The sequence below is a fragment of the Otolemur garnettii genome, unplaced genomic scaffold, assembly GCF_000181295.1.
Source record: "Otolemur garnettii isolate 467f Iridium unplaced genomic scaffold, OtoGar3 scaffold00007, whole genome shotgun sequence".
Taxonomy (NCBI): Eukaryota; Metazoa; Chordata; class Mammalia; order Primates; family Galagidae; genus Otolemur; species Otolemur garnettii.
In genome coordinates, this window is record NW_003852402.1 from 5,560,068 (window position 1) to 5,570,453 (window position 10,386).

Below are 10,386 nucleotides of genomic sequence, written 5' to 3' on the forward strand. Positions count from 1 at the left end.
AAAAAAAAAAGAGGAGCTGACATTAAGTGGTGGAGGTACCAGTGTCCAGCATGCTGCCTCCACGTGTCACTAGCTAAGAGCTTCTAGAGTTGCGATTCTCAACCTGTGGGTTGCGATCTACAGAAACTATTAAAGGGCCGTGGCATTAGGAAGGTTGAGAACCGCTGTTCTAGAGGCATCTGACTCAGAGCCACCCCATGCCCCCTCTTTAGATGCTGACCCTGTTTTGGACATGATGTCACAGGATCCAAAGAGACAGGCCAAGACATACTTACCCAACTCATCTGCCGGGCGCCAAAGAAGATAGGGGGCCATGCCCAGTTCAAGGCCAGTTGGCAGGTGTAGAGGCCCAGGGGAACCACCGCCTCCTCTGAGAAGCCCCCCAGCTCTTTCCAGACCATGTAGGAACCATACCTGAGACAGATACAGCAGGTCAGGACACCATTGGGAAACAAGCTAGGAGCCTCATCTACCCCTGGGCCAACACAGAGATGGCTCGAGCACACCCTACCACTGACTGCTGAGTGACCTCAGGGAAGTTGCTTGACCTCTCTGGACCTTCGTTTCTCACAGGATTGCTGTGGGGTTTTGCATCACCATGTTGGCAGCACTCCATGCAGTACCAGCACGTAGGATACTCAATAAATATTTGCCATTATCTTTGGTGCTATGAAGTAGGAAGCATGTGAGGTGTGTAGGTAAGAAAGAGGCTTTTGCTTTTTTATTTTCTTTTTGTCTCCTCCTCCTGAGGGAGTAAGAGGCTCTTAACCCAGCCAGGGCCCCACACAGAAAATGAGACATTTGGGCTAGAACTTAGAGAAGTAGGAGTTTGCCAGGGGAATAGAACAGGATATGCAAAGGCTTAGCGGTGGGATAAGTCTGTGTGACCACTGGGTGAGGTCGGGGGAAGGGGAGGACACAGTCAGTGGGCTGGTGATGGGAGCTGTCACCTCAGGGCAGCAACAACACCTCCAATAAAGACAGCTGACACACTCCAGCACTTACACAGGATGGCATTGTTCTAGCACCCTCCAAGCTTCCCCTCCTTACCTCCTTTCCCTCATGGTAGGGCTATGAGGTAGGCGGTGTTATCACCCCCCCCCCTTACACCCCCGCTTTACAGTAAGGAAACGGAGGCACAGAGCAGTGACATGACTGAGGTCTGTAGGCAGCCACTTGTCAGCTAAAGTCAGGATGTGAACCCAAGTGGTCTGGGCCCAGAGCCCAGGTCCTTACCCTCCACCCGAGGGGTCTGACCTCATCCAGGGCCACAGGGACCCTCCAAAGGTCCCACAAAAGAGAGGCTGGGGCCAAGTTAGTGCTTGTCAAATCTGGATGGTGGAGATAGGCCAAGGGCATTAGGGGAGCCCCCAGGCTGCAGATGAGTTGAGGCAGAAACAGTGGTTCCAGGGCTGGTATGATAGAGGAGAAAGCAGGGGCCTACAGGGACCCTGGCTGGGCAGGGGCTGTGCCAGCAGTGTGGGGGAGGGCTGTCCAGGTGACACTCAGTTCCTGGGTTGTAGTCCCATCAGAACTCCTGGCAGTGGCCTAGCCTCTGCTATCTGCTCCCTGGGGCACCTGCTGCCTGTCACCCTACACTGGGATGGCACAAAAACAGGATGTAGGGAACACTGCAGGAGAGTGACTACATAGCCACCAGGGGCAATTGCTTGGGTCTAGAGGCAGGAGACCTTGAGGTCAGTCTGGGGCCTAAGATGCTCCTAAGTTTCTAGCCCTGTGTCCTTGGTAGGTCCCGCATCAAATGGGGGTTGTGAGAATTAAACGAGATAAAGCTTGGCCCTGAGCAGGGGCTCAGCAAGGAGGAGCCACTGTCACTGCTACTGTTGCCCTTATTCATCTTGGCAGGGGCCCAGCCACTGCCCACTCTGACCTTTATACACAGAGCTGGCCCCCGCCTACAGCAGGAACACCCCAGGATGCCAGTGTGGGCTGAGCATCCAGCCTGCCCTCCTGGGAAGCCCAGAAGGGAAGAGTTCAGTTGTGCAACTGAGAGGTCCCCACTTTCCACCCTGACTTCCTAGACTAGGCTGGAGAGACGTGCCCACTGCCCACAGCCCACCTGGAGCACTGACACCCAGGAGAACCTCCACCCCATGCCTGGGCCTCCCCAGGGAAAGGGGCCAGCACCCATGTCCACCTACCCCATGGCCGAGTAGAGTGTGCCCCAGATGGGGCCCAGTGCCCAGCGGGGCGGGTGCCAGGAAGGCTTCTGCAGGCTGGCATACCAGCGGAGGTTCTCACCACGGACAAAATGGGAGCCCAAGAAGCAGCCCAGGCTGGGCACCAGTGTGAAGCCCACAGCGGGCACCCACGTTGGGGCCATGGTTGCTGCCGCTAGTCTGGAAAGCTCTGAAAGAAGACAGGACTGGAGGTAAGAGTATGTTTATCCTGAAGGCTTATGAAGTCAGGCTTTTTTTTTTTTTTGAGACAGAGTCTTACTATGTTGCCCTCAGTAGAGTGCTGTGGCATCACAGCTCACAGCAACCTCCAATTGCTGGGCTTAAACAATTCTCTTGCCTCAGCCTCCCAAGTAGCTGGGACTACAGGCACCGCCACATCACCCAGCTATTTTTTAATGAGGTCTTGCTCTGGCTTAGGCTGGTACCAAATCTGTGAGCTCAGGCAATCTACCCACTCGGCCTCCGAAGTGCTGAGATTACAGGTGTGAACCACCACACCCGGCCCTTTTAAAAGACTTTCTAATGATGTAAAAAATATTCTTACCATAACATTAAGTGAAGATACAAAAAGAATACTGAAAAAAAAAATTAAGTGAAGAAAGCAAAATGTAGCATCAACTTCAGAATGACCTCAATTTTAGCAGAAAATAGATAACATGAATACACATTTTTAAAACTGTAACCAGTGCACAATGTTGGCAGGGGCCACAATCGTAGGGCCTGCAAACCAGGCCAAGCAGAGCTCTAAACCAAATGATGCCCTTTAACCCCTGCCCTGCAAGGGAGCTGTACAGTTTTACCCTCGTCTGCCAACGAGGGCACAGCACACAGGGATTTGCCAAGACCTCTCAGTGAGCAGGTGGCTCAGGATCCCACAGTGCCCTGGGCAGCAGGATTTACACAATACATTTGTTATGTTGATTTGCACAATTCTACAGCATTTAGTATATTTCCACTGCTGCGCAACCACCATCTGTATCAAGTTCCAGAACATTTTCATCATCCCAAAAGAAACCCCTCAACACATCAGCAGTCACCCCCCACTGTCCCTCCATAATCTGCTTTGTGTCCTGCAAACTTTTGTACATTTCCTATTAGGCAGCAGGTGCCTTTGTCTGGCTTCCTTCACTGAGCCCCATGTGTTAGAGGCCCTCTGCCTCGTATGTAGCAAGGGGCAGTGGGCAGAGGGCTCATGTCATCAGGGCCCACCACCCAGCACCAGGCCCACACTCACCAGGACTCGTCCAGTGTTCCAACTGATGGATCCTTAAGGACCACCCTCTAAGTCCCCTACCATACAGAACAAACCAAGGCCACAGCAAAAGAGCAGGGTCTGGACCGGGTCTGAGCCTCATGCTCCTGGCCCTACCCTAGGCTGCCCCTTCTCAGGCCTGGCTGTGTTTAAGATTCACTGGGCCAAGGGGATCAGAATGTCTGCCCTGCCGTGGGTCAGAAAACAGCATGTTCAAACATTTCACATGGAGAGAGCCTGGCAAGGAGCCTCCTGGGGCCTTTTAGGGACTGTCCAATTCTTGAATCATCTGGCTGGGGCACAGGTAGGTGGGGTTGGTGCCCACCAAGCTGAATTGCACAGGGCCAGGCTGCTTTGGGATGGTGCCCAGGGGTCACCATGACAGGGACAGGGCTCAGGGCTCAGGCAGAAGAACAAAGCCCCCGTCTACACCTTATTTCTATCTCCTTCAGAAGGTGAATAAGAATCTAGGCCTTGGCTCGGCACCTGTGGCTCAAGCGGCTAAGGCACCAGCCACATACACCTAAGGTGGCGGGTTTGAATCCAGCCCGGGCCCGCCAAATAATAATGATGGCTGCAACCAAATAGTAGCCAGGCGCTGTGGCCGGCGCCTGTGGTCCCAGCTACTTGGGAGGCTGAGGCAGGAGACTCACTTAAGCCCAGGAGTTGGAGGTTGCTGTGAGCTGTGATGCCACAGCACTCTACCCAGGGGGAAAGCCTGAGGCTCTGTCTCAAAAAAAAAAAAGAATCTAGGCCTTGACTGGGCTGCCAAGTTGCTGGGTGATCCCAGCCCAAGCTCTTCTCTGGGCCTTCGCTCCCTCTAAGTCAGGGGAGTATCACCTACCCTTCCTGCTTCAAGCAGTCCCGGGAGGCTCAAGGGAGGAAGGCCAAGAAAGCAACATTTCCCTGGAAAACTCTGGATGAGTGAGGGCCACACACCCCACTTCCTCCAGGGAAGTAGTGGCCTCAAGTCTCAGACCCAACCAAGGCTGGGACCACATCAGCCACAGAAGTCCCTGGACACTCGATGGGTGAAAATGCCCTACACAGAAGGTCCCACCCATGAGATGCAGGGCCAGTCACAGGGGAGAGCCCCCAAGACAGAGGCCAGGGAGTGGGCAGAGTGGAGGGCTTGGGACATGGAGACAAGGAGGTTCCAGGCCTTTCTGGGAAAGGCCAGCCTCTGGGAAAGGAATGGAGAAAGGCTGGTCAAAGGAAGGAAGAAAGGCTGGTCATCACTCCCACACTTGCCTCAGGGGAGGCACCCGCTGCTCCTCTTCCCTGGGCCTCTCCCTGAGTCCACTCAGCCTCTGTGGAGGACTCATTCCTGTTCCCACTTTCCAGATGAGGAAACTGAGGTGTGATAAGTCACACAACTTTCTAGGTCTCTGTAACTCCAAAGCCCACCGCAGTCCTCCCCTAGAGCAGGGAGTTTGCTGGCCTACCTCTGAGGCACAGGGCCACTTACAGCTAGCTGGCTGTGTCACCACCCCCTCAGCCTCTTCCCTCATTCCTAACAGGGTCACAGGCCGCTCCACCCACCCAGTGCCAAAGGTTCTCTTAGGGCCAACTGCATCACTCTGTCCAACAGCCTTGCCAATGTCCGGTCCCAAAGAGTGTCCGGCCCAACTCAATCCACAGGCAGCTGGTTAGAGGATTTTTTAACCCCTCCTCAACTGAGGGTGGGACCCAGAATCTCCAGTTCCCCTGAGGCTTTGCCCCTGGCCAGGAGACCCCACACCTGTCGCTGCCCAATGTCCCATCTCCTCAGTCTCTGTGCCCCATCTGTGAAAGGGGTCTGGGCCAGTAGATCTTAGGGTATCTTCCTGTTCTCTGACTTCCCTGTAAGTGACCCAGAAACAAAACAAAGAGTTGTGCCCTTTCTCTGCTGCCCACTCTCCCTGCTGCAACCAGCATCTACTGAGACTCTCTCTCTCTCAAAGATATTACAGTCTCAGAGACTTGTTTTAGGGCTTTTTAAAAAAATGACTCACAGGAGCTCCAATGGTGCAATAGTTTAGCGCGCAGTACTTATAAAAATGACTCACAGCTAATCATCCTCATTATAACCTTTGTGAACCTGTTGTTGTTGTTGAGACACAGTTTCCCTCTCTCACCCCAAGATAGAGTGCCGTGGCATCGTAGATCACAGCAACCTCAACCTCAAACTCAAGAGATCTCCTAAGAGTCTCAGCCTCCAGAATAGCTGGGACTACAGGCATCCACCACAACATCCAGCTATTTCTATTTTCTATCTATTTTTAGTAGAGACAGGGTCTCACGCTTGCTCAGGCTGGTCTCGAACTTCTGAGCTCAAGCAATCCATCCACCTTGGCCTCTCAGAGTGCTGGGATTCTGGGAGCCCGGTGAGCCCACCAGGCCCAGCTGTGAACCTTTTTCATTATGAAAGTAACCGTAATAGACAACAGGTAATAAGGAGGTATCCAGGGGGCGTGGGTGCAGCATGACCAGGGAATTTGCTTTATGGAGAGAGACTATTCTTTTTTTTTTTTTTTCTTTTTTTTTTGAGACGTAGTCTCAAGCTATCCCCCTGGGTAGAGTGCCATGGCATCACGCTCACAGGAGTGCTGTGGCATCACAGCTCACAGCAACCTCCAACTCCTGGGCTCAAGCGAGTCTCCTGCCTCAGCCTCTCAAGTAGCTGGGACTACAGGCACCCGCCACAGTGCCCGGCCATTTTTTGGTTGCAGCCATCATTATTATTTGGCGGGCCTGGGCTGGGGATTCGAACCCGCCACCTTAGATGTATGTGGCTGGCACCTTAGCCGCTTGAGCCACAGGCGCCGAGCCAAGAGACTATTCTTTTAGAGAACACAACTAGGCACTGTCAGCACAATAAAAAAAAAAAAAATTTTTTTTTTACAAGTAAAAGAAAACACAAATGAAAGAGATTCAAAAATAAAATAATGAAAACACCATATAAAGTGTATATAGGAGAAGTAGCTCTCCTCCCACCAGCCCAAGCCCTGACTCCAGACCTGGGAGACCCACTGTCAACAGTCTGTTGTACATCTAGCCAGACATTGTTGCCTCATGGCCAGGCACAAATGTGTACATACCATACTCTACATGGTGAGGGGGTGGGGAGGGCTCCTTCACAGTGGAGCAAAACATGCCCTGTGCTTAGAAGGTTCAAGTTCAAGCCCTGGCTCCACCACAGCTTGGCTCTGGGCAAAGGGCTCGTCTGGTGAGCATCAGTACCCCCTAGTCTAAGTGCTCTCTTAGGGGCCCAGGATTGGATCCTCCCTGGGAGCAGCCATGGAGACACTCAAACATTCTCCACTAAAAAGCTTGCTGGCCTCCCCTTTCAGGGCCAGTGGAAACCTGCCTTCCTAGCCTGTGGTGGGTGGGGAGGCAACTCCACAGAGACACAAGCCCTGCCTCATCCCCAGCAACAGGCCTCTGGGGGCGGGCCCCCTGTGTGCTAGGCGCCCTGGGCGGCTGCTTCCTATACACAACCTCCTCTGACACCCCCTCCCTGCCTGGGACTATCTTGGAACTTGGAACAGCCTGGATCCCTATCCCGGGAGGGGGTGGGGGGGGGCTCACGTCCTGCCCCTCCTGCTGTCCCTTCAAGGCGCAGAGCTTGCACCAGTTAACACCTGGCCCTGCAGGCCGCGGGGGCTCCAGCCTGCGCCAGGCCTGGGCATCGCGAAACTGACCGGGCACTCGCGGTGTGTCACAGTGGAAGTCCCACATCCCTTCTCACCTTGGCTCTGATTCTTGATTGCAAAAGGGCGCGGGGATGGGGGGAGGACGGTTCAGACCGGACCCCAGAGTACTCTGCTCACATTAAATCCTGTCCAGGCCACAGCGCGCCTAAGCACTGGGCTGGGGATCCAAGGACCCGGTTCTAAGACCAAGCAGGGCTTCTAACTGGCTTTGGGCAAAAAACTTCCGAGATCTGGACTGTCTTCTTCCAGCACGAAAGGAGTGTCCCAAGCGGCGCGGAAGCCCAAGGTTCCCTAGACATTTTGTGATCCTCAAGGGAGCCCCTCCTAGGGTGGCTCATCCGCGGAATGGGCGGGAGATGGGGGTGTCCCACCCTCCCCCCGCGGCCGCGCTTCCTGCGGAACCGGAGGCCGGGTGGAGGGGGGCAGGAGGGCGGGGCACGGTTGCCCAAGGTCCCCCACGCCCGACCCCTCAGCCGGATCCTTTCGGCACAGGAACCCCGACTGCAGAGGCCCGGCCTGGGCCGCCCACCCCTGCCTGCCTCTCCGCACGCTGACCAGGCGGCCGAGCCCCAAGTTCTGCCCCGCGGCCTCCTACTGGAGTCCCGGGACCGCGGCTCGCGCCTCGGTTTCCCCTGCGACCCTGCGCCGGCAAGCGGGCGCTATCCAGGTCGCATCCACGTGGGCTACTCCCCCATCCCCTCCGCGTCCCTTTCCCACTCACCAGCGGTGAGGACACGCTCAGGAAAGGACAGTGAGCGGCGGGAGGTGCTGGCCCGGGGTCCCCAGACCCGCTCCACCCGCCGGGCCCGCCCCCGCCCATCCGGCTCCGCCCTCCAGGTCCCGCCCGGCCTCGCCCCGCCCCGCCCCGCCCTGCCCTGGGTGACCGAGATCCCCTTCTGGGACCCCGAGCGCGCTCCTTTGAGCCGCCCAGCTAGCAAAGCCCACTTCTGCCTTTCCCGGACCGCGAGGAGATCTCTCGACGACTACTCCCTACGGTGACTGGTGACGGCCGCCTGCCCAGCCAGACCCAGGGAGTGATAATCCACAGGCAGATCTCGGCTCTTCCGGAGCCTCACTTTTCCCATCTGTAAAGTGAGGCAACAAGATTGACCGTCTTGGCCTTGAACGATCTCCTGTACAGTAGCCCTGGGCCCGTTTCTGGAGGGGCACCCCAGTTCCTTTAGCTTTTGCCCCAGGGCTGACTCGGCCACTTTATGGCTGGTTCTCACAGCCTCATCTCCTCATTTGTAAAATGCAGAGTCTGGCTGAGCAGATGAGGATGCCACGTGGTAACGATGCAGGGCACCCCGCAGTCCTCAGTAAATGGAGGACTCAGTAAGTGAGGGCTGCCGTTGTCACAGCCCAGAGGGGACCTCCAGTTTGCCTGAGTCACTTCTCATTTGGCGTATGTCCATGCCCAGGCCTTCAGCGACTCCCTCCCCATCCGCAGGTGGGAGGGGAGTGCTTTACTACTGCAACCCAGACCCTTCCCAGCCCGCTCAGCTGCCTCGGCCTGGCAGTGCCCCTCAGCCACACCCAAACTGGTCCTCCGGAAGCCCGGGAGAACTGCAGCTACTTCTTCCCAGGCCCGAGGCCTCTTTGGGGACCAGGCAGGGCTTCATGTGACTTTCCTAGGGCCTGTCATTTTTGCCTTTGTAGGACCCTTCCTCCATTAAAAGCAAGCACACTTACACATTCTATTTTTTACTATATTGGTCTAAAGATAGGCATAAGCCAGGCTAGATTTTATCCATCTTTTTCTTCTGATTTAAAAGAAAGTAATATTTTGTGTGCCTGCTGCTCCTGCTGGTCATGTCTCCCCTGGGCTGCCAGCCCTGACTGCCTTCCAGTAAAGAACTGCGTGATGCTTGGCAGAGTAGCAACTCTTTGGCCTTACTGCTACTGCCCCCAGGGCACTAGCCCATGGGGGCACCCTGGGAGGCAGGAATTTCTGTGCACAAATACTTACAGCATACCAAGGCCAAAGAGAGGGATGAGGACAAGCATACAGGATGTCTGCCCTCATGAAGTTCATACCCATTTCACAGATGGCAACACTGTACGTCAAAGGGGGAGTTGCTGTCTGAGCAATTCACAATGCAGGTTTGGATGCAGATGGAGGATGCCCTGGCAGCTTCCCTATTACTTCTGCCTCCTTCCTGTCCATTCCCACGGACCCCACTGGAATCTGGGCACAGCCTTTGCTCTCCCCTGTGCAGCAGCCACAGGGCCCTGCTGGCCTCTAGTTCCCACCTTGTCCCTTCCTACTGTTCCATGTAATCTGACCTCGCCCCTCCTCTGCTCAGGACCCTGCAGTTCCCACTGCCTTAGAATCTAGTCCTTTAGTTTGGCATGTGAGGCCCTACCAAGCTGGAGTCAAGCTGATTACCCCACCTTTTCCCACCTCTGTGCCTTTGCATACTCTGTTCCCCCTGCCTAAGAGCACTCTTTGCCCCGCCAAACCATTTCCACACATCTAAGTCTAACCACTTCTCCAGCATACCTCAGGAAGCTCTTCCAGAACCCCAATTCTGTATTGTCTCCACAGCATTAAGCATGGGAGCCCCTGGGGCATGTGGCATGTGCCACCTGGAGACATACCTAGGGGCACCTCAAAGAAGATGCAGCACAATTAGCCCCAGACCCAGCGTCAGTCCACCAGGGGAAGAAAATGGAGCACACCCTCCCATACCCCAGGGGACTGAGCCTACTTGTGCTCAGAGGGGTGAAGAGACAGCCCCAGGGCCACACAGCTCCTCAGAGAGGTAGGCAGGTTCACACCCAGGCAGCCTGGGCCACTCTCAACCACAGTGCCACTTGGCTGTCCAGTCCTAGTGTGACTCAAGTACAGTATTACTTATATGTTATGTATGTGTTTACTTTATTACATGAATAATCCATGGTTATTGTAAAGGAATTGGAAAATACAGACAAGAAAAAGGAAAAAAATAAAGTCACCCACTCTCCCATCTTCTAGAACAAAGCACTGCCAGCACCTTCTGGGCACTGCACACGTTCCTTTGCCAGAACGCCTTAATGCTATACATGCTTTTATTTTATTTATGTGTTTTTATTTCTGAGACAGAGTCTCAAGCTGTGGCCCTGGATAGAGTGCTGTGGCGTCACAGCTCACAGCAACCTCAAACTCTTGGGCTTAAGTGATTCTCTTGCCTCAGCCTCGCTAGTAGCTGGGAATACAGGCACCCACCACAACACCCGGCTATTTTTTGGTCATAGT

The 10,386-nt window shown here is 54.8% G+C and overlaps 1 protein-coding gene across 3 annotated transcripts in view; it reads right to left on the bottom strand.

The window, feature by feature from the left end:
- TSPO (translocator protein) overlaps nt 1-7,940 on the bottom strand; it is a 9,209-nt gene extending 1,269 nt beyond the window's left edge. The window contains exons 1-3 of one of the 3 annotated variants that reach the window (XM_003783130.3): nt 7,870-7,940; nt 2,163-2,370; nt 276-414 (exon numbers count right to left, since the gene is read on the bottom strand). In XM_003783130.3, the coding sequence (XP_003783178.1) occupies nt 276-414; nt 2,163-2,344 (321 nt within the window). In that variant the 5' untranslated portion in view covers nt 2,345-2,370; nt 7,870-7,940. Of the gene's footprint in view, nt 1-275; nt 415-2,162; nt 2,371-3,435; nt 3,503-4,898; nt 4,925-7,869 lie in introns of those variants that run through there. The other 2 variants (XM_023509375.1, XM_023509374.1) reach the window with 2 other exon arrangements.
- Between the last annotated feature and the right edge of the window lie 2,446 nt (nt 7,941-10,386).